The following is a 23,950-nucleotide window of genomic DNA, read 5'->3' as shown; positions in this document are numbered from 1 at the left end:
AGCATATATGCACACGTACATATCCACACAAAGACCCCCACACACATATACAAAAGCACATACACGCACATCACACACATGCACACACACACACACACCTGCTCAAAACAAGAAGAGAAAATGTCCAGTTTCACAAGCTCTAGTGAACCTTTAAGAAACACATAATTACAATGTTATGAAAACCAGTTCAAGAGCACAGGAAAAAAAGGGAAAAAGGACAAGCTTCCCAATTATTTGTTTGAGAAGAAACCGCAGGACAACCTTACGTACTGAGGCGCATATTGTAAGCGCAATGCTCGCAGGAGCAGGACCTTTCCTCACAGCCCAGAGGGAAGCCCACGGGGCTGCGGGGCACAGGCGGGAAGCAGCCACGCGGAGGGCTCTGCGGAGTTGCCTCCTGGGCGGTCAGTGGGCCCCACCTGGGCAGACGCCCGGCCTTCTATCCAAGCTCCTCTGCACGCTAGCTTTTGGAGGGAGCGGAGGAGGATTTCAGGGGGAAACGCGTGGCGCCCCACAAGTTCCAACTTGATTCTTGGGGAGATAAAGCAAAGAGTGGGACTGACCAGAATTGTCTTTGCTAAATGAAATACCATCCGGCAAAAAATAACTTTTGTTTTCCACTCTTAATATTTAAGGCTGCTGTAAAACTGGAAACAGGAGTTTTAATATTTAATGCTCTAGGACTCTGAAAGTCTCTTACTACACAATGTCTGTGAGACACCTCGGTGGGAATAAATACTTTATAACTGCTATGCGTATGGTGCCGGATGTCTTTATGAATAAACAAAGACATGTTTGAGAACCATCTGTGAGGACTAATTGCTGGCTAATTTGACAGGGACTGGAGCCTTCTCCCTCCAAGGTGGTGCACGGCTCCGGACGCCGAGGAAGAAGGGTGTTTAGGTTTCAAAGTGATATCCAGGGAGAACTTCTTTTGTCATGTGTGTACATGTGTATCCATATTTCATCATGCGCTGGGCTCTAAACTTTATCTAAGAAAACTTAGACACTTGTCAGAAAATGTGCCAGACGTCTCCCCTCCCTCCTACTGCCCTGTGATCTGCATTTGCGTCCTAACCTTCACCAACGGGCACAGCTAAAGCCCTGGTGAGGATGTCGGTTGGGGGTGTCTCAGGAAACACAAAGCAGCCGTGAATTCAACAAGAGAGAGTACTTCTTTCTCATATGAGGCTACCCAGGACTGAGCAGCTGCCCACAGAAGGGGACCTGGGCTCCTTCACCCCAGCACAGAGGTTTCCTCTTCATGGCACACAATGGATGCTCAAGCTCCAGTCTTCATAGCCACTGTCCCACCAGCAGACAAAAGGACCAAAGAAGGGGCTGTTCTCCCTTTGAGCACACTCCCCTAAGGCTGCATTGCAGTGACCAGAGCTGGGTTACTTGGCCATACTGTTCATAAGGAAGGCAGGAACTGGGGACGTCTTGTGCCTGCTAAAAGCTGGGATCTATTCCCGAGGAAGAAGGGGAGAAGACAGAGTACGACAAGATCTCCCTGAAGCCTGGGAGGCCAGGTGAGGGAGATCTGCTCTACTGCCCCTCTGCTGCCGACTGTCAAATCATCCACGACACTTTCCTCTTTGCAGGCTGGCCTTCTGGGCTCTTGCAGCCACGTCACCAGAGCCCAGCTCCGCCCAGGGCACCAAGGCCCACCCCACCCTGCCCGCCAGCTTTCCCTCCCCGTCACCTCCGCCCGATGCCCGCACCCACCTCCCCTGCTCCTTCAGCCTCCCACCCACAGGGGCCCCAGGGGACCTTCTCTCACCCTGGACTTGAGCAGCTGTGCCCTGCGGGAGCCTCTTGGGGATGCGGGTGCCACTGGGGGTTCACGGCCCCACAATGCAGGGCCCACAGGAGCCTCTTGTCACCCACTCGCTCACCCTCCTCCATGCCCAGTCCTCCCCAGACCACCTGGCCTCTCTCAGCTTCCCAGGCAAAGCGCCCGCCGGCTGACCCCTGGTTCTGGTCCACCCGCCTGGCCCACGGACCCCGGCTCTGAGTGGGCCCAGCTCATGGTTCATTCCGGCTTGGCTGTCATCACAGTGAAAGAAGATGCTCCTGCTTTAAATGTCGCTTCGCTGCATTTTGAAAAATGCATACGACCACGTGCCCAACTGTCCAGTCAAGACGTGGACCTTGTATGCCACCCCTCCCCAGTCAGGCCCCCACCCGATTTCTGTCACCTTAGTGTCCTTTGCCTGTCCTAGAATTTCGTGGAAACGGGATTGTGCAGATGGTTTTCACGCCTGGTGCTTTTGCCCCAATTCATCCACCTTGGGGTTGCGTGGCTGGTTCACTCTTGTTGCCGAGTTGTGGTCCACCGTGGCTGTGCCACAACTGTCTACCGTTGGGCGTTTGGGGTTGTCTCCACCTTGGGGCCGTTCAGATTAAAGCTGCTGTGTAAATTTCTCGTACACGTCCCTGTGCATACATGTGGTCATTCCTCTGGGTCAATGCCTGGGAGAAGGATTTCTGGGTCAGAGAGTAGGGGGATGTTCAACTTTATTAAAAACATTGTTTTCCAGTGATAGCACATTTCATATCCCCACAAGCAGTGCAGAAGAATCCCAACCTCCACCTTTGTCGGCTGTCTCCATTGTAACCGTTCTAGTGGGTCTATGGTGACATCATCTCTTTTTGAAAATTTGTAATTTGTATTTCCCTGATTACCGACGATGTTGAGCACCTTTTCATGTGCTTATTGGATATTCAAATATCTTGTATTTTTGAGAGTTTATTCAAGTTTATGCCTGTCTTTCAAAATTTGTGTTGTCTTTTTATTATTGATCTATTGGCTTTCTTTCTATAACCTGGATACATGTCCTTTGTTAGATGTTCACTGTGATTATTTTCAACCACCCTGTAGTTTGCCTTTTCATCTTCTTAACAGTGCCTTTCGAAGAGCAGAGGCTTCACTTTGGATGAGGACATCTTTCTTTCTTTTCCTTTGATGCCATTTTTTATTTCCTACCTAAGAAACTGTTGTCTGCTCCAGGGTGGTGAAGTATTTTGTTTTACTCAAGAAGCTGTACGCACTTAAATTTTCCTTTTAAAGTCTACCTACGGTCCATCTCAGATTAGCTCTGTCCATGGCGTGATGCAGGTTCCAGGCAGTTCACTGCCCACTTGTTCTGGCAACACTTGTTGCGAAGACTTTCCTTTTCCCCCTTGAAGTGGCACATGTGGCAAAAGCAATGGACCGAATCCATGTGGGTCTGGTTCAAAACTATTTATTCTGTTCTATCGGTCTATTCATTTGTCTTTCACCAACACCACACTGTCTGAAACACCACGGCTTTATTTTTTATTTTTTGCCGTACGTGGGCCTCTCACTGTTGTGGCCTCTCCCGTTGCAGAGCACAGGCTCCGGACGCGCAGGCTCAGCGGCCATGGCTCACGGGCCCAGCCGCTCCGCGGCATGTGGGATCTTCCCGGACCGGGGCACGAACCCGTGTCCCCGGCATCGGCAGGCAGACTCTCAACCACTGCACCACCAGGGAAGCCCACACCACGACTTTAGAGTAGGTGTTGAAATCCAGGAGTTTGAGTCCCCCAACTTTGTTCTTCTTCCTCAAGGCTATCTTGGCCATTCTAGGCCTTTGTGTTTCCATATAAATTTTAGAATCAGCTTTCAATTTCCAGAAAAGCACTTCTGGGATTCTGACTGAGATTTCATTGAGTAGAAAGATCAGCCTGGGGAGAAGGACATGTCACAGATAAGCTCCAGTTCACGAGCTCAGCGATCCTCTCCGTTCACGGGGGTCTCCTGGAGTTTCGCACAGCAAGATGTTGTAGTTTTCAGTGGAACAGTACTAGCACATCTTTTGTTGAATTTATCCCAAGGTAGTTGGTTTTGATGCTATTTTAAATGGTACGTTTCTGCCCTTCTCTGTTGGTTGTCAGTATACACAGATACAATTGATATCCACGGATGGCACTGTATCCTGCTCCTTGCCAAGTTCACTTAGTAGTAGTTGTAGTAGTTTTGTAGATGCCACAGGATTTTTTACACCCATGATCACTTTGTTTACGAATAAAAGCCCATCAACTTGAAAAGTGCTTAATTGTCTTTTACCTTTAATAAGACACCTCCCCAGACACCAAAGGCCCTACATCATCTCCCCCAAGTCTCTTTCCTCCCCATTAAGAGCCAGACTTCTTAAAGAATTATGTACCCAAGTCTTTCCCTCTGCCTCCTCTCCCTCGCTCACTCTTCCACCCCCTCCAACACCCGCCCCTCCCCCCCTCCAATTAGAGATGTAGCTATTCCTGAGTCACCAGCCTCCTCCCCTGGGTGCTGTTAAACCCGACACTGACTTCCCAGGGCTCACCTCACCACTGTCTGGGCCACATTTGACCTGGTTGATCCCTCTCTCCCCCTTGCCTTGGCTTGTGGACTCAGCCCTGCACAGGCCCCCTGTCCACCTCTCCAGTCTCCCCTGCACCTCCTTCCTGCCCACGGCCCAGGGGTCTCAAGGGCTGCCTCCAGCACTCCTCGCCCCACCATGCTCCCCCTCTGCAATCTCACCCGCACGCCACCACCTCTGCACACCTGCTCACAGGCCTGAGCCTCCAGCCCCGGACCTCTCCTCCCAGCTCAGACACCTCCCACAAATGTGGGCTCTGAGCACCCGATCCACATGTCCCAGAGAGAAGGCCCGACGTCCTCCTGAGCCCCACACCACCTGCCCTTTCCCAGAGCTCCCCAGGCTGGCCCGTGCCCCCATCCACCCCCGGGTGTGTAGTCCCCTGGCCCTCCCTGGCGCCACGTCCGTCACCCAGTCTTCACCTGGCGCCCGCGGAACATGCTCAGGCCCACGCACACCGCTTAAAGCAGTAGGAACGAGAACCCGCCCTGGCAGTCGCGCTCTCCTGCCCCCACCCCATGCGCACTGCTGTGCCCCCCACCCCCCGCGCCCCTCCCCAGGCCTTGGCGAGCCCTACTCCTTGGACATCCTCTCCCCTTCCTTCTCTGTCTAGCACCTGGCCCCTCTTTCAGACCTCAGCCCAACTGCCCTGAGCTTGGGGCACTCTCCCCAACACCTCCCTCGGGACGACACCCCTCTACAAGTGGCCTGGCTCCCGCGCTTGCCCTGGCGGCACCCGGGCGCACAGTTACTCTGTGTGGGTGTGATGTCCTCTCCCCACGGGGGCGGCCGTCCACCCGGCTGCCTTTTCAGGCCCAGCTCAGCCCCGGCCAGTGGCAGGGGGCAATTAACTATTTGCAGGATACATGAATGAATGAGCTAAGGAATGCAGGACCGCTTTGTGGGAGACTGCGAGGGGGTTTCAGCAGAGGGTCAGGGCCCGAACCCTGGGCATCCTGGACTGGCAGGGACCCAGATCGGAACCCAGGGCAGCTGCACTGGGCAGCCCCGCTACGGGGGTGGGCAGGGGCGGGAGGAGGGGCAGAGCCTGCGGACCCGCCTGCGAGGACGCGACCCCGGTCAGGCGGGCGCCTCGCCCTCACGTCCTCTCCGAGGGGCTGGAGGCGCGCTCACCGGGTGGGCGCCGGAGCGGTTCGCCTCCGGACAAGTCTGGCCCCGCCGCCGACCCGTAGGTCCGGCGCCTTTCTCTGTCGCTAGGCAACCCCGGGGCCGCGGAGAGAAAGCCAGCGGACGTTGGGCAGCGGGCGCCTCAGACGCCGGCGCCATGGATCCGGTCATAATGCAGGAGCTGGCCCGCGCCGAGAGCCAGCAGGGTGGGTGGGTGGGGAGACCCCGGGACCCGCCGGTCACCGCCCCCCCACCGGGAGGCTGTCCCCACCCTGTTGACCGCCGCCCTGCCTGATCCAGTGACCCCTTGAAGCCAGCACTTCGAGGATTTGTCTGACTTGGGCAAACTAAGGCGCCTTTTTAAAAGGAAGCCTTTCGTCCTTCCTAACCGTTCCTCAAGGATTATTCACCTCACGCTGCTCCTGAAGCAGGAGCCGCAGAGCTGCTGCGGGGCCCGGAGGGCTGAGCCCGGGGCATCTCGCTGCTGGGCTCCTTCCCCCGGAGAGGACCGGGCCAGCGCGGGGGCCAGCACGGGGTTGCCTGCCCGACCCCAGCCCTGTCCCGGGTCCTCCTGACCGTCCCCACTGCTGGTTGGTGGTGCAGTGGCTGCGTGATGACCAAATCTGCCTCAACTCCTGTCCTGATAGATGCTGCGTCCCTGAAGAGGGCTTATCAGTTGATCAAGTCCGCCAACCTGGGGAAATCAGAGTTTGACCCCACAGAAAGCTTCAGCCCCGACCTGTTTGTTTTGTGTGCAGAACAGGCCCTGAAGGTGATTAATCCCAGGGGTCCTAGGGAGGCGCCTTCAGGGGACCCCGATTTCTTGGTTTGTACTAGAATCGGGAAGCGGCAGCCCCTGGTGGGTGGTCCACTGGGCCGCCCCCTCTGCGAACCTCCTGGGGGGGGGGGTCTGTGTTCTTGCGCAGATGGGGCAGCCCGAGGTGAGCGAGGACTGCATACGGATGTACTTCAAGGTGAAGGGGCCGGTCACCCAGTTTCTGGGCCGAGCGCACCTGTGCAGGGCCCAGCTGTGTGCGCCCAAGTCCACCGAAAACATGGTGAGAGGCGATTCCGGGCCCTGTCCCAGCGTCCCTGCCAGCCCTGCGTGCTGCTTCCTCCGGATTTTCTTTATTGTCCTTTGGATCATGAAGCCTTGGTGTGCACAACCTTGAGTGTCTTGGCGAGGTGAAGCGCACCCTTAGCGAGTTTGCCATCCTGAAATGAATATATAATTGTCCTACTGTATTTTTCCCCTGAGAGGTTGCTTTCATTCTCCTCAAAGTTCCACAGCTTGTACCGCCGCAGTTAAAATTCCCCCACCTCCAGACGGCGTCAGGCTAGACTCACCTTAAAAGGGCTTTGTTGGGAGTTGGGTGACCAGATTCTTCTTCAGTGAAGTGAGATGCCGCATTTCCCATCTGTGCTTTTCCCTGAGGGGTCTGGCTTGTGTCCTTTTGACCTCTGCCCTTTGTGTCCCCGTGCCTGGTGATGCCTGCAGCACAGGTGGGGCGCAGGGTGGGGTGGGAGGTGGACTTCCAGGCTTCCAGGGAGGGGGCGGAGCTCCTGAGAGCTTCTGTGGGCGTCCACTCCCCCTGTTCACACCCTGGGGGCCGGGCTGTCTTCAGAGAGGCTTAATGTTCAGGGGAGTGACGGTGAACAGTGATTGATGTTCTAGTAGCAAATTTGATCTAATTGTGCATTCTTTATGTCGTTTAGGAGGAATTTGAAAATTGCGTGACTCAGTATATGAAGGCAATCAACTTTGCAAAAGGAGAACCAAGGTGAGCATGACGGAACGGCCGTTTCTAACTGAGTGTGTACAAGGTTTGGAACCAGAACTTGCCAGGTGATTCTGTCTGTTTGGACGCCGGGGTTTTTGTCTTGTTTTGTTCGTGTTTTACCGCATCTGTGGCTGTGGGCTCACGTCTCTAGCGTTGGAGCTGGGCCACGTGCACACTGGACCCTTTAGCTGCATCCTTTTCCCTGTGCAAAGGTCCCTATGACCTGCAGATGCCTTTTGACTGCTTTCTCTGTGGGAACCTCGCCTTTGACCAGTCCCCAGGCACCTCCCTTTCTTGTCCTCTCTGGGGGGTTGGCATCTGGGCTCCCTCCCTGCCCTGCCCCCACCGGCCTGTGCTCCCCCTGGCAGATCGCCTGGCCCACGGCATCGTGTCTGGAGGGGTGATTCCCCTGAAACTCCAGCACAGTTTTCTACTTAATTACTGCTTAAATATTATTGAAATTGTTAAGTTTGCATACAAACTGGTATTGATACAGCCTATTTAAACAGGACACAACGTTTAAAGCACATTTAAGTATAAACCCTAGATTCATTCATTCCTTCTCCCAGTGTCGCTGTGGATGGCCTCCGCTGGCCAGCCCCTGTCATAGGTGCTGGGGATACAGGGCCCAGCTCTGCAGACCCTTCCTCAGCGGGGACATCTGGACGGCAAGGCCCGGCCTTGAGCCAGAGGTTCTAAGGACAGTGGGTATTTCAGGGGGACCATGCCCTGGAGCCCTGGAGCCCAAGCTGTGGGCACCCTTGGGGAGGGGCCTGGTCAATGCTGCACTGCAGGGGTCTTGAGGGGACGTGCAGACTGCCTGGGGGGGACCAGGAGCCTCGGGGGCTGGTGGATGAGGGGTCTGAGTAGACCCCACGAAGGAGCAGGCAGCCTTGTCTTCCTGCCGGGCCTGGCCCGCCCTCCTCTGGGGCGCAGCGGTCATTGGCAGCACCGTCCATCAGACAGCCAGCACCGCCAGGTACCTGGGTCCTGCAAGGCAGAGGTGGCCCCTCCAGAGAGGCGCCTGGGTTCCCTCACTCGGGTTCTCCTGGGGGCTCCTGCAGCCCTCAGGGAAAGGCCCAGCTTCTCGGGGCGCCCTGCTCCCGCCCCAGCATTCCTCCTCACCCACCGTGCACATCATCCACTCGCACGGGGACCCCACCCAAGCCGCTTCCCCTGTACTGCTCTCCTGGCTGATTCCTCCAGGCAGCCTTCCTCGATGCCCCCTGCACTTGCCCATTCTTGTCTATCCCTTGAAAGCCGAAGGAGGCCTTCCTCATTGGGTACTTTTATGGGGAGCTGATCGCTTTTCAGAATGGCCAAAAGAGTGATGGGATCTCTGGTCTGGACCCAGGAGCCTGAGGCGGGGTCTGAACTGGAGCCACCTACTCGGCTGAGCAGGGCACGTGGCTGCCTCTGGGAGGATGCTGCATCCACCCGACACGTGTATCTGGCAGCCAGGCCAGGGGCCTCGGGCAGGGCTGTTGCACCTGCCAGAGACAGAGGCCCTGGGTTCCCTCAGGAAGGGGCTCAGGACGGACTGGCTCTGGGTGAGCCTCACCCACCCTCTTCTTGTGCCCCAGGTATTACTTCCTGGTGTATAATGCATCGGTCCTCTACTGGCAAATGGTGAGGCCATTTCTCAAGCCTGGGTATCATCACCACCTGATCCCCAGCCTCTCCCAAATCGTGAGCGTGTTGAATCAGACTGAGGAGGATGACAAAGGCTGGCGGGCCGAGCTGATGCTGTGAGTCCCCAGACGCCCGGCAGACGCTGGTCTTCCCCTCTCCCTTCCCGTGACCACATCTCACACCGCAGCCCTGGCAATGCTCTCTAGCCCGAAGTTAGAATCAGGTTTTGTGTGTCTTGTCTGCACATGTTTCTAAACTCTGCAGATGGCCTCACGGTGTCCTGATCAGACAGGTGTTACCACAGGACACGTGCTTCTACTCAGAACCCAGGAAGTGGGAGCCTGTGTCATAGTCCTGGCTTGTGGTTTTGAAAATAAATAAGTTGTGAATCTAGTAGACATTCTAGCAACATACAGCTTGGCCAGAGTGCTCACGCATCCAGGTGGCCCCACTTAGGGAAGCTTGCCCTGAGCGCGTAACCCCAGGGACAGACAGCCCTGCGTGGATGTCAGCAAGTGGTCCCCAGGCGGGCTGAAAGGCGCTCGGTGACACTTTCCTGTATTTGGGTGGCATTGTTTGCGGCCAGTGACTTTGTGGATGCTACTGGCGGGGCCCAGAGGGTCGGCCCTGAAGTTGGAATCCAGAGTGTGCAGGCATTCCTCACCTGCTTTACAGCTCTTTGGGGAGGCTTTAACCGAAAATAAGTAAAACTATGCTCTTTCTGTAAAACACCGTTGTTTGAGTCCTTGGTAATCACAGCCAAACAGTCCCCTTTCCCTTTGCAGGCAGTGGCCGAGCTTTCCAGCCCCGGCCTCAGCTCAGTGAGCCCCATACTGGGCGTGGGGTAAGGAGCTGGCCAATCCCTGCATCTTTCTGAAATTTGTAAAACGTGAAAATATAATAACCGGGTTATTAGGCGTTTGCAGCAGAAAATGACTTCATCCAGGTTCAATATGGACTATTTCTGTATTATCCAGGGAGCTTCTGGAGTGTTATCTACAAGCTGGAAGAAACGAGGAGGCCGCGAAGTTTTGTGCCACTGCAGCCCCGTTCATCAAGGCTAATGCGCCGCTGAAGTATCGACAAATATTTGCTCTTATGGTAAAGTTGGAATATTCCAAACTGTAGAAAGAGGTCATTTTCTTAAGCCATTGTTCAGGAAACTATGTATAAAAAACAGACAAGACCATCCACTGAGAGATACAAAAACATACATACATATGTACCAGCACGAACAGAACAAAACAAAATCTTTTCCTTCGTTGTGACTGAATATTTCCTTTTCAACAGCACTGAATTTTTTAAAAAGTTAGCAGAAAATTAGTAATTTAAGTAATTACGGCAACAGTGTGTAAAGAGCATTCATCACCTATTAATTTTATATATAGGAATCAAATTGTATAAGAAAAACTAAACATAAAAGCATAATAAATGAGAAAATAATTGTTAATTACGAAATTTTACTTTTAAGGGAGGAATGTTTGTAAAATAATAGCTAAATAAAATATCTGGTCTTTCCCTAATGATTTGCTTAAACCTCTGTTAATATTCTGTTTTCATCTTATAACAGGTCCGACATGAATTAATGGATGAGCTTCAGTTAAAGGAAGAAAAGAGAAGTTCTATTAGCCTGTCTGTCACTTTCCAGATTAATGTGCTAAAAGCGTAAGTGCTTTGGGAAGGCGGATAGGCGCCGACTAGTCTCTGTGTCGGGGTGGGGGGCACACGTGCAGGGACGGTGAGGCTGGATGGCGGGCTCGGCCTTGGCTCCCTTTACTGAGAAGCTCCAGGGAGGACGCCAGAGTGAGTGCAGCTCGTCAGCAGTGAGGAGGGTGGCTTTAGAAGAGAGAGACAGCAGCCACGTCAGATGCTTCAGTTGGCCCTGCCAGAGGAAGCTTGAGACCTGACCATGAGCTTGAACAAAAAGAGAGTAGTCGTGGGTGAGACCCTCATGGGACTGGGTGACAGTGCATGGGGGAGATTATACCCAGGTAGAGACCTGCTGTGGCGAGAGGGAAATAGATGGTAGAGAACCTGGCGTGTGTGGTGAGGAGATCCCGGTGTGTGTGAGTGAAGAGAACCCGGGGTGTGAGGAGATCCTGGTGTGGGTGCGTGAGGAGATTCCAGCGTGTGAGTGAGAAGATCCTGGTGTGAGTGGGGAGGACAGCTGTCCAGAGGGAGGCAGGTGCTGGTCTGGGTTGGATCTGGGCAGATGGGAAGGGCCAAGCCTCCCTTTCGGTGGGCTCTTGGTGTGGGACTCGTTCTGGGTACAGGGCCTGTGCACAGTGTCCTCAGGATCCGTCCTTAGTGATGGAGGGAGATAGAGCCTGGGCTGGCAGTGAGGGAGGAGGGCGTGAGAGGTCATCAGGAGAATGGAGAAGGAGAAGGTGTTACCTTAGGCCTTCTGTTCAGTGAGGACACAAGTTCATGGACTTCAGATTTTTTTAGGAGAATTTAAAGAAATCTGACAGGATCTTTTGGTTATTTAATATTTGATTAAATCAATCTATATTCTAGAAAACTGGATAAAAATGATTTATCTGAAGATACCAACAAAATTCTGAAGGATACCTATAAATGTTTAAGTTATTACAATCACCAGAACCTTCCTTCAATCAGAGAGGAAAAGTAAGTGTTTATGTTTTTCCAGTTTCACATCTATGTACAGCATTTCGTAGCTATAGGAAAATGTGGAAAAAAACCAACACATAACCATCATTACCCAAGCAAGTATCAAGCATTGTGGAGGTTTTAGTGTATTTCTGTCTAGTCTTTTTATGTCCTGAGGTGTGTACTGTTTGGCAGCACTTGGGTTATGAAACTTCACATCATACTTTTTTAAACTCAAATTCGACTTCTAATCACAAGTGGTTTTCAAGTTATGACACCATCTTACACCTTCTGGATAGACGCCTCACAGTTCAGCCGCAGGGGAGCGCGCCTCTCCCTGAGCAGCTCAGCTGTCAGCTCTCTGCTGCCTGAGTCCTGGGAGCTCAGAGCTCAGTCCTGGATCGGGTTCCTGGGCACTGGTAGTTGAGCCAGAGGCTGAAAGAAGGGTCTGGAATGTACCCCCAGTTCAGCTCTTTCATCAGGTTCTCTGAGTTGCTCTAACTCAGAGCAGGTCCTGCTTGTCTCGTGCCTGGGCACAGCCTCCCTGAGGGGCCCTGGGAGGTTCCAGAGGGGGGACCGTGGGGACAGAGGGGACCACATGACACCAGGACACCTGCCCCGCCTCCTAGGACTGCACTGACTCCACTGCAGGTCCACTCCCTGCTGGCGAAGTGGAACTTTTTTTCATATATTTACGGACATTTTTTTTCTCTCGTTAATTTTCCAATGATTTCTTTTGCCCCGTTTTTAAAAAGTAGGTTGTAAATCATTTTACTAAGGACTTGCAAAAGCTTTTTCTGTTTCAAAATTCGAGCCCTCCAATTCCAGTATAATTATCAATTGTGTCAGTATGTTTGCTTTTTAGGTCTTTTAAAACAATTTTTGATGTACAGATGTGTTTTATTTTTATTTTATTTATTTATTTATTTTTGGCTGCATTGGGTCTTCGTTGCTGCGCATGGGCTTCTCATTGCGGTGGCTCCTCTTGTCGCGGAGCCTGGGCTCTAGGCGTGCGGGCTTCAGTAGCTGTGGTGCACGGGCTTAGTTGCTCCACGGCATGTGGGATCTTCCCGGACCAGGGCTCGAACCCGTGTCCCCCGCATTGGCAGGCAGATTCCTAACCACTGCGCCACCAGGCAAGTCCCCAGCTGTGTTTTATTTAAGATAAGAATAATTTGAGCTGACGTTCATCCCCCACCATCCTGGACCAGGCTCCATTTAGACCCGTCAAGGAGTCCCCACGCTTCTGGCCCAGCAGCCCGGTCGCTGGGCGCTGACCTGGCTCCCCCAGGAGCCCCGGCATGTGGCCTGCACGGAGCCAGCTGCGCCCCTGCTCCTGGCCCCCCGCCCCCGCCACACGCCCCCCTCCCCCACTCCGCCTGTGGGCCTGTGGCTTCGCGGTTGCCAGGTTACTGCGTGGTGGCTTTTGATGTGGCTTCCCGAGTGCTCAGCCCAGCTGCTCCCCAGGCCTGGGAGGGGCGTGGCGCCTGCTGGCCTGGGTCACAGGTTCAGCCGCTTAGAGATGCTGTCTGTGGGGTCAGGTCCTCCCTCAGCCCCGAGGTTCCAGCCGTCTGTGAGGGGCCCGCTGACCCCTCCCCACCAGGGCTTCTGTATCTAGAATTCTGGGTAGAAATAAAAGTTCTGTGAGGTTAAGACCAAAAAAGCACTGAAAATCAGTGATGGCTCCCTTTGTGGGTTCTCCCTTCTTCCCTGCACAACAGGCCCAGGTGGCCGGAGCTTGGGGAGGTCAGAGGGGCTGTGGGTCTGGAGGCCCCATCAGGGTGCTTGGAGGTCCGGGCTGCACGGGTCGGGGCCGAGGGCAGGGACCCGCACCCACCCCAGTGAAGGGAGAAGGGAGGGTGCCTATTACAGCGGACAGGCTGCTTGCTTCCGGGGTGGGTGTTGGGAGATGGAGATGTTGGATAATATTCTCCTGGCTGAGAAGCATCTTTGAGACTGAAAAACAAAGCAGGCAGCTCTGTAAAGTGCAGTTAGGAAGTTCATTGTGGGGACTGACACACAGGCAGGACTGGTCTGCGGACGACAATCCAGAGGCATCCGCAGCTGTGCTCCGAGCCACCAAAAGGGGCACAGGGGACTTAAAGGAGGACTTAAAGGGGCCAGAGCTAAAAATGGCACCTGACTACCAAGTGGGACCGAGGGTTTACCTCCCCTGGGGGTTCCGTGACCACTGTCAGCACAGGGCATTCTTCAGTTTTCATATCAGGTGAAGGCAAGGGTTAGCATTGCCGGGGCTCCTCTGGTTTGGACGCATTCCTTGTGAGTGGGCGGAAGCTGGGTCACGGTCACTAGAAGGAGGCGGGGGTGAGACTGTGGGCCTGAGAGGAGCTGACCAAGTGCAGTCCGTGTGGTCCAGCCACAGGCAGGTTATGATGCCTGCCTCGGAAAGAGCAGGGAGGTGTTGGCTTATCCCCAAGGGAGGCTGGCATGTCTGGGGACGCTGCTGGTGGCCATTGTTGCTGGTGACCAGGGGTGCTGCTAAACACTCCACCGTGTGCAGGATGGGTCCCCACCCAGCAGAGAACTGCCTCATCAAGACGTGATGGTGTCAGGCTGAGAAGCCTGGCCCATCTCCCACCAGAACCATTGCCTTGATTCCTGCAGTTTTATATTAAGTCTTAAAATCAGGCAGTTTAGTCCTCTGACTTTGTTCTTTTTTGGAGTTGCTTAGGAGAGCCTAGGTCCTTTGCGTTTCCGTGCACATCTTAGCATCAACCTGCTGATTCCCACAAAGACCACGATTGGCACTTGGTGACTGTGAATGCTCTGGTCACAGGATAGGAAGAGCCGGCCCCGAGGAAATGTGTGTCTGTCTCTTGTCACCCCTGCCCCCCACCAAGGGCTCAAATAGTGATGCCCAGGGCTCACAGCCCCTCATCAGGCTGCACCTGCACCTGCCCTGAGTCAGTGGAAGTCCCTCCAAATCCCGTGTCAGGGACAGAGGGGGCTGGGCTTAGGGACCCTCACCATAGGATTTCTCTTCTCTTCCATTTTATTCCTGCCACCCCTAAATGACAGCTGAAGGCTTATTCTACCCACAGGTGGGTGTTTCTTTTTGTCTCCTATTGACCCAATGCTGTTTTGTTTCTGTTTCCAGAATTCTTTTGCTTTTTGAATTAGCTCATCTTTCTCTGATCTTGAAATGTGGGGAGATCACCTCTGACTGCCTCTCAGACTTGAAGAAGATGGACAGCAAAGTAGGTGGTCAGGGACTGGGTGCACCACCCCTACTCACTGTGATCTTGACATGAAAGGCAAAAAAAAAAAAAAAAAAAAAACGGGAAAGGAATTCAAAAGCCCCTCACCAGGAGGGCCTAAATTGTTGTATTGGTAAATTTCCTTTCAGTCTTTTTTAAGTGCAGTTCATACAGTTGAGATGATGTGATTTTTGCAGTTTTGCATCAATAGTATCATTAATGATAAATGGATCAATTTGTCAAGAGAATATAACAATTGTACATGTATATGCATCCAACATTGGAACACCTAAATATATTAAGCAAATACTAACAAATCTGAAAGCAGAAATAGACAGCAATGCAACAATAGTAGGAATCTTTAATACCCCACTTTCAACATGGATAGATCATCCAGACAGAAGGTCAATAAGTATGTATTGGGCTTGAACTACACTTTAGACAAAATGAGCCTAATAGACATCCGTAGAACATTCCATTCAATGGAGGAAAATACACATTCTTCTCAAGCACACATGGAACGTTCTCCAGGACAGATCATACATTAGATCAGCGGTACCCAACCTTTTGGGCACCAGGGACCAGTTTCAAGGAAGACAGTTCTTCCACGGATGGTGGGTGGGGGTTGTTCAGGTGGTAATGCGAGTGCTGGGGAGCGGCAGGTGACACTTCGCTCGCTCGCCTGCCGCTCACCTCCAGCTGTGCGGCCTGGTTCCTAACAGGCTGTGGACTGGTACTGGTCCACGGACCGAGGGTTGGGGACCCCTGTGTTAGATCATGAAACAAGTCTCAACAAATTTAAGATGATTTTCTGACCACAGTAGTGTGAAACCAGAAATCAGCAACAGGAGGAAAGCTAGAAATTCACAAAAGTATGGAAATTAAACAACATACTCCTGAACAAAGAAAAAATCAAAAGGGAAAAAAAGATTTTGAAACATAGGACAATGGAAATACAACATACCAAAACTTATAGAATATAGTAAAAGCAGTCCTAAGAGGGAAGTCCTAAGAGGGAAGCCGAAAACACCTACAATAAGAAAAAAGAAAGATTTCAAATAAATGACCTATATTTATACCTCAAGGAACTAAAAACAAAAAAACAGAACAAAGCCCAAAGTTAGCAGAAGGAAGGAAATAAGAAAGATCAGAGCAAAAAACAAATGAAATAGAGACCAGAAAACAAATAGAAAAGATCATTGAAACTGACAGCTGGTTTTTTGAAAAGATAAACAAAATTGACAAGCAGCTAGACTAGGAAAAAAAGAGAAGAATCAGAAATGAAAGAGGAGACATTACAACTGATAACACAGAAATACAAAGGATCATAGAGACTACTGTGAACAATTATATGCCAGGAAGATGGGTAACCTATAAGAAATGGATAAATTCCCAGAAGCATACAACCTACCAAGACTGAATCATGGAGAAATAGAAAATCTGAATAGACCAGGGAGTAAGGAGATTGTATCAGTAATCAAAACATCTCCAAACAAGGACAAGATGACTTCACTGGCGAATTCTACCAAACATTTGAAGAAGAACTAATGCTAATCCTTCAAAAATTCTTCCAAAAAATTGAAGAGAAAGGAACACTCCCCAATTCAGTTTACAGGGTGAGCATTACCCTGATACCAAACCAGACAAAGACACTATAAGAAAAGAAAATTACAGGCCAATATCCCAGATGAGCACAGATGCAAAAATCCTCAACAAAATACTAGCAAACTGAATTCAGCAGAACATTGTAAAGATCAAACACCATGATCAGTGAGATTTATCCTGAGGTTGAAAGGATGGTTTAACGTAGGCAAATCGATAAATGTGATATATCGTATTAACAGAATGAAGGGTAAATATACGATCATCTTAATAGGTGCAGGAAAAGCATTTGACAAAATTCAACATCCTGTCATGATAAAAACTAGAAGACATTGATGAAAGAAATTGAAGAAGACACAAAGAATGGAAAAATATCCCATGTTCTTGGATTGCAAGAACGAAAATTGTTAAAATGTCTATACTACCCAAAATCACCTACAGATTCAATGCGATCCTTATCGCAATTCCAATGGCATTTCTCAAGAAAGAAAAAAAAATTGTATGGAACCACGGAAGAGCCAAAGCACTCTTGAGAAAGAAGAACAAAACTGGAGGCATCACACTTCCTTATTTCCAACTATACCACAAAGCTATAGTAATCAAAACATATGGTACTGGTACGAAAATAGACACACAGACCAATGGAACAGAATTGAGAGCCCAGAAATAAGGCCACACACATAATGTCAACTAATCTTTGACAAGGGCAACAAGAAAACGCTGTGCGGAAAGGACAGCCTCTTAAATGGTGCTGGGAAAACTGAATGGCCACATGCAGATGAATGAAATTGGACCCGTACCTTACACTACTCACAAAAATTAAATGGATTACAGACTTTAAGACCTGAAATCGTAAAACTCCTATATGAATACACAGGGCAAAAACTTATTGACATTGGTCTGGGCAATGATTTTTTGAATATGACAACAAAAGCAAAAGTAAACAAGTAGGACTACATCAAACTAAAAAGTGTCTGCACAGCAAAGGAAACAACACAATGAAAAGGCAACCTATGGTATAGGAGAAAAATATTTGCAAACCATATATCTGATAAGGGTTTAATATCTAAAATGTATAGGGAACTCATACATCAGTAGGAAATCATCATCATCCATTGGGAAACGTGGGCTAAGGACCTGAATAGACATTTTTCCAAAGAAGATACTCAAATCGTACATGAAAAGGTGCTCAACATCATCAGGGAGATAAAATCAAAACCTCAGTGAGTATCACCCCACACCTGTTTGAATGGCTGTTATCAAAAAGATGAGATAACAAGTGTTGGTGAGGATGTGGAGAAAAGGGAACCCTTGTGTTCTGTTGTTGGGAATGTAAATTGATACAGGTATTATGGAAAACAGTAGGGAAGTTCTTTAAAAAATTAAAAATAGAACTACTATATGATCTAGCAATCCCACTTCTGTTTGTATGTCCAAAGGAAATGAAATCAGGATCTCAAAGAGATACCTACACCGCCATGTTCACTGCCGCATTATTCACAAAAGCAAGATGTGGAAACAACCTAGGTGTCTGTTGATGGATGAATGGATAAAGAAAATTGTGTGTGTGTGTGTGTGTGTGTGTGTGTGTGTGTAATGCAGTGTTATTCAGTGATGAGAAAGGACATCCTGCCATTTGTGACAGTGTGGATTAATATGGAGAGTACTACGCTCAGTGAAAGAAACCAGACAGAGAAACAGAATAGCCTGGTGGTTGCCAGGGCCTGGGGGTGCAGGAAGTGGGGAGGTGCTGATCAAAGGAGAAAAACTTTTAGCTTTAGGATGAATACATTTTGAGGATCTAATGTACAGTTTGGTGACTATAGTTCAGAATTTTGTAGAGTATACTTGAAATTTGGTAAGAAAGGTCTTAAGCATTCTCACCAAAAAGGAAACAAAACAATAGCAATGTGAGGTGATGGATGTATTAATTCATTTGATTATGGGAATCATTCCACAATGTATATGCTTTTACACTTTACACATTTATTCTTTAAATATATACAATTTTATTTGTCAATTACACCTAAATTAAAATTTTTACATAAAAATAAAGCAGAGTAGACATTTCAGAAAAAAACACTAGCAGACTTTCGAAGGTATAGTAATGCAAACTATCTAAAATGAAACAGAAAGGAGAAACACTAAGGAGGATATAGGGAACATCAGTGAGCTTGGGACGACTTGAAGCAGACTCTAATGTATATGTAATCAGAGTCCCTGAAGAACAGAGAAAGGAGGGGACAGAAAAAAAATATTTTAAGAAATAACGGCTCAAAATTCTAAATTTAATTGTCTGTAAAGAGCAGGAAATTATGTACTGAGGAACAGAGAGAAGAATGACAGCAGACTTTTTGTAGGAAATAATACAAGCCAAAAGACATAAGAGCAACATCCTTAAAATATTAAAATAAAATTTTAAAAAACTATCAACCGGGCTTCCCTGGTGGCACAGTGGTTGAGAGTCCGCCTGCCGATGCAGGGGACACGGGTTCATGCCCCAGTCCGGGAAGATCCCACATGCCACGGAGTGGCTGGGCCTGTGAGCCATGGCCGCTGAGCCTGTGAGTCCGGAAGGGCTTCCACTGGTGGCGCAGTGGTTGGGAGTCCGCCTGCTGATGCAGGGGACATGGGTTCGTGCCCCGGTCCGGGAAGATCCCACATGCCGCGGAGTGGCTAGGCTCATGAGCCATGGCCACTGAGCCTGCGCGTCCGGAGCCTGTGCTCCGCAACAGGAGAGGCCACAACAGTGAGAGGCCCGCCTACCGAAAAAGAAAAAAAAAAACAAAACCAAAAAAACTATCAACCTAAAAAATCTACACTCAGAGAAAATATCTTTGAAAATCAGAGGCAAAATAAGTATTTATTAAAATATACAAAATCTGAAAGAGTCTGACTTACACTACAAGAAATTTTAAAGGACTTTTTCAGGCAGAAGGGAAATGATGCCAGGCGGAAATCTGGATCCACACAAATAGTGAAGAGGACCAGCAAGGGGAGCCACACGAGTCACACAGAGACGGGAAAATATGTAAATCTCTTGAAAAGATAATCGGCTATTTAAAGCGACGATAATAACATGGATCAAAAGACTCAATACTGTTAAGATGTCAGTTTTCTCCAGATTGCACTGTACGTTCAATGCGATTCAATCAAAGTCCCGGCAGGAGTGTTTCAAAAATTGACAAACTGAGTATAAAATTTATGTGGAAATGCAAAAGATCTAGAAGAGCTAAAAGCAGCTTTGAAAAAGCAGAACGATGCCAGAAGACGAGCACGACCTGATATAAAGGCACCATGGTTAAGACAGGGTGGCCTTGACATGGAGACTCACAGAGACTGAGGGACAGGACAGGGTCCAGAAAGAGACCCACAAACTCGGGGCCTCCAGCTTGCATGAGGTGCAGAGGCTTCCGGTGGGTGACAGAGCATCTCATCCACAAATGGTACTGGACAAGGAAACAACCACATGCGAGAAAGCGAGCATCGGCCTGCACTTCATACCGTGGACAGAAATTAACTCAAAATGCATCATAAACCAAAATGTGAGTTAAAATGATAAAACTTCTGGGGAAAACGTTAAGAGAAAACAATAAGAGGAAACTTTGTGAGCTGTTATCTCATAAGCACACACCTAGTAGATGGCTAAACTGGAGACTGACCATCCCAGATGGCCAGGAGTGGGATGGGAAACGGCAACCCCTTGGGAAAACAGTTGAGCAGTTTGTAAAAGTAAAGTGTGTGTCAGTCACCCACCCAGCAAATCCCAGGCCCCCGCTGCCCCGCCGCCTCCAGCAGGACGCCCCGTCCAAACCCGGCAGGGATTCAATGAAAGAAATTGGCCAAGTTTCATAACAGAGCGTTTGTCTGAAGTTGGTGTAGTTATTTAAAAGTTCTGTGTCCAGTGAAATTAACTATCAAAGGTGAAAAACAATTTTTTTCTAGCTTTCTCATTCAAATCTTTGCATCTTTTGGAAATATTTTAAGTTTTTCTTATATATATTTGTATCATCTAATTTTTATTTGTTGAATTTCTACCTAGTACACGAATTATATTTTTAAATGGTCTTTGAAGTTAATGAATGTGCATGATCGCTTTCGTTAAAACTCTCCATCTTACACAGCAACTCCTGTGCCCCGCAGGATCCCGGGAAGCTAATTGAAACCGAATGCCTGGAGTATGAATTGGAAGCTGTAAGACTTGCAGATAAAATTAAAAGCTACACGCGAGAGGCCGTGGAGGTGAGTCCTCGCCTGGGGCCGCAGCAGATGCTAAACTGCTGCGCAGGCTCCCTGCACCCTGCGATCTGACTGGTGCCAGCTCTGCGGGGAGACCTTACAGGCACGTGCCAGCCCGCTGTGCCCTGGTTTCCCACCCGTGATGTGGCCTCTCTGGCAGGAGCTCCAGGGGCCTGGGTGGCCCTCAGCTGCCGAGGCTGGCTGCCGTCCTCCTCTGCGGCACAGAGCTGGATCCCCCACGGCTCCCAGGACCACCTTGGCCTGGCGGACGTCTGGGTTCATGCAGCCCATTCTCTGGGCCAGGGGCTGGGGTGGGACTGTCCTCTGGCCAAGCCCTCCTGCGGCCTGTGTGGAGTGGCCCACCCCAGCACACTGATAACAGTTGCCATCGGTGAACGCTGAGTCCCCATGAGAGCACTTTGCCATCCTGACTCAGGTCCAGGAAGGCACACGTTGCCCCGGCTCTAGTGCGGGGCTGTCGGCCCCGCTGGGCTTGGGAAACAGAGGGGCTCCAGTGAAGTGGTGAGGTCATCACGGGATGGGGGAGGGGGGACCTCGGGGAGGGTGGAGGGCAGGTCCAGAGGACCCGCACGAGCGTTCCTCCCTCGCTGCCCCCTTTGGAAACCCCTGACTTGTCTAGAATATTCCACTGGTATTTACTGAGGAGGCAGCTGCCTCTCTGAGGAGTTGGCGCACGGCAGCCTGGTGAACACGGTGGCAAAGTGACAGACCACGTGAGCTCAGCGTCCTATGTAATGCAGTCAGAGCTGGTCCAGCAGCCACCGCCCGAAAAGGAATCCAGCAATCGTTTATGTTCTTTAATAAGAATCCTGCAGTTGAAAAAAGGGAACCAAAATACACTGAAACAGAGTGATGGCGGCTGGCATTTCTTTGGGGCCCAGGTGTCCGCTCCCTGGCTCAGCTCCTGGGACCCTCTCTGGAGCCCTGGAGCCGGGCTGTGCTGCCCCTCTGGAGCAGGAGAGGCAGCGTCGGCGCTGTGAGCTCTGCCAGAGGACGATCAGCTGGGCCGGGGCTCTGCGAGTTTGAGGCCACCTGGGGGATGTGCGTGTTCCCTTTGGACTTGCCCAGGTGGCTGCCCCTGCCGGCGTTGATCTTCTCGAGGGAGGTCGTGGGCTACCTGTTGACCACGTGCTGGTGCTGGCAGGTGGTGGCGCAGGGACTGCAGGGCTGTGTCCCTCTGCCTTTGTTGGCCTCGGACCTCGGGCCAGGGGCCCTTCAGGGGCACCAGTTCAATGAGGCTTTGATGGACACATCTTGGCAGGCAGGAGTCACAGGGTCTGAACCCCAAGCCTGTGCTGGTCCCTGTGGCCTGGGAGCAGCATGAGGGGAGGCCCCCAGGTGCCAGAAGCCAGGGCCCATGGACATGGCTGAGCTTCGGCACCCAGGCAGCCCTGGTGGGCGCTGAGGGAGGCATGGAGCTGGTGAGGCCCCTTGCACAGGCTGAGGCCGGCCAGCGCCTGTCTGCTGGGCAGGGCATGTGGGGCACGGACTGGAGGAGCTGTTCACTGGGTAGTGGACGTAACTGGGCGTGGGCCCCATAAATATACAGGGCCAGGAGACCAGCAGCCTCGCTCAGATGGGCTCACAGAGGAGAGACGCACCCAGAGGGCGCAGAGCCCGTTCTAAGGCAGGGTATCGACCGAGCCAGGCCCTTCTAGAAAAAATCACGCAGGCCATTTCCACGGACAGACTCAGACTGTGGGCCCGGGCCCCACCTGCGGCCTCCTGGGCTCAGGGTCGGCCGGGGCTGCCCTGGCTCGCCCTGTGGTGCGCATTTGCCCCCAGCCTCACACATGGGCCACTGTCCTTTGTGCAGACCCAGCTGAATATAGTCCAGAGACTGGACACGGTGCTCCAGCGAGCTGTGCGCCTGGGCGACCCGCGGGTCATCCACGTGGTGTGCGCCACGCAGTGGAACACATGCCTCCCGCTGCTGCAGCACGACCTGCGGCACCGTCTGCGGAAGCCACTGGCCAGCATCGCGGAGGCCCTGGAGAAGGTGGACAGGTGGCGGTCCCGGGCTATCCCCTGGGGGGAGACAAGCGGGCGGGAGACCCTTGGGGTAAGGACGAAGTCCAACTCATTTTCCCAAAAAAGTGTCAGGAAGGGCAGCAGGACTCCACGGCTCCCCGCAGAAGGGCCAGCTTGAGAGGCCGGCAGGCTGTGGGGGAGGTGTGTCTGGAGTGCAGGGGGCAGGGCCTTGCAGGGGGGAGGCTGGGGGGCACCCGGGCGGTGCCCATCTGAGGTCGAGAGGGGCCGAGGAGATAGGGCTTTGTCAGGAGGGTCCTGGGCTGCATGGCAGGGGGACGGCAGGGCACAGGGCCTGGGGGCACAGGCGCAGGAGGGAAGGTGGGGTGGGCGGTGAGTCAGTGAGGCCCCCCGGCTGGGGGTCGCAGCCCATGGGGGTGCTGCAGATGGTCCCTGGCAGACAAGGGGTCTGGGAGACGGGGACTTGGTGTGTGGGCAGAGAGGAGGTGTGGAGGGTCACCCAGGAGGGGCTGCAGCCGCAGGGAGGGGCGGTGGGGAGAGCTGCCCTGCCCCCTCTGCTCCTGTGATTAATTAGGGTTGGGTTTCGTCGCCTACTTGAGCCCTCGGAGCGGGGTCTTGGCAGGGGAGCCAGGGGCCTGGTTGTCAGCCTGAGGGTGGGCAAGGGGGGGTCCCCAGGGTCTCCAGTACGGTTCATTTCCTGCCGGCACCTGGGGGTCTTGGCTGTGAAGAGCTGCATCTCTCTTCAAATCTGGGATTTTTACCCATTTTAAAAATAGTTTCTCCTTCTGGAATCCCATGGGGATGTATGACAGGCTCCTAGCCCAGCTACCGACCCTCCCCCCCCTCCCCCCGCCCCCAGAGAACCTTCCACACTCATGGCCCCACCCCCCATGTGTGACACGCTGAATTCTGACAGATTTCCTCCAGGCCATTAGTACTCTTTTATTTTACAAATTCTCTTAATTTTCCTTCCTTTCTTTAGCCTATGTTTTTAAATTTTAATGACTATTTCTTCCAAAATATCCTTTTAGTTTATTTTCATATTTGCCTGATTTTTAAAAATAATGTCTTCTAGTTGTTCTCTTTTTCTCTGACAGTTCTTTTTCTGATTAACTTTATTGAGATATAATTGCACACAATAGAATACAAACATTGTTATTGTCCCTTCCTTGTGTTGTTTTTTAATCATGGGTGGGTGTTGAGTGCTGTCGAATGTTTCTTCTGCATCTATTAAAAGGTCTGTGACTTTTCTCTTTTGTTCTTTAATGTGGTGAATTATGCTGATTGAATTTTGAGTGGTGAACCAACCTTGCATTCTCTGCATGGTCCTGACATATGTCAGCGT

The 23,950-nt window shown here is 51.3% G+C and overlaps 1 protein-coding gene across 1 annotated transcript in view; it reads left to right on the top strand.

Annotated features, from left to right (window-relative positions):
* The first annotated feature begins 5,656 nt into the window (after positions 1–5,656).
* Positions 5,657–23,950, top strand: part of CFAP46 (cilia and flagella associated protein 46) — an 88,098-nt gene continuing 69,804 nt past the window's right edge. Inside the window, exons 1-11 of the mRNA XM_029245175.1 lie at positions 5,657–5,719; positions 6,161–6,285; positions 6,440–6,571; positions 7,230–7,294; positions 8,878–9,042; positions 9,904–10,027; positions 10,497–10,591; positions 11,444–11,554; positions 14,655–14,754; positions 20,500–20,598; positions 22,433–22,623. Coding sequence (XP_029101008.1) covers positions 5,671–5,719; positions 6,161–6,285; positions 6,440–6,571; positions 7,230–7,294; positions 8,878–9,042; positions 9,904–10,027; positions 10,497–10,591; positions 11,444–11,554; positions 14,655–14,754; positions 20,500–20,598; positions 22,433–22,623 — 1,256 coding nt within the window. The 5' untranslated portion in view covers positions 5,657–5,670. The remainder of the gene's footprint in view (positions 5,720–6,160; positions 6,286–6,439; positions 6,572–7,229; positions 7,295–8,877; positions 9,043–9,903; positions 10,028–10,496; positions 10,592–11,443; positions 11,555–14,654; positions 14,755–20,499; positions 20,599–22,432; positions 22,624–23,950) is intronic.

This window comes from Monodon monoceros, unplaced genomic scaffold (assembly GCF_005190385.1).
Source record: "Monodon monoceros isolate NGI ecotype Baffin Bay Population unplaced genomic scaffold, NGI_Narwhal_1 Super_Scaffold_4, whole genome shotgun sequence".
NCBI classification, from domain to species: domain Eukaryota; kingdom Metazoa; phylum Chordata; class Mammalia; order Artiodactyla; family Monodontidae; genus Monodon; species Monodon monoceros.
This window is presented reverse-complemented; position numbering and strand designations above follow the sequence as displayed.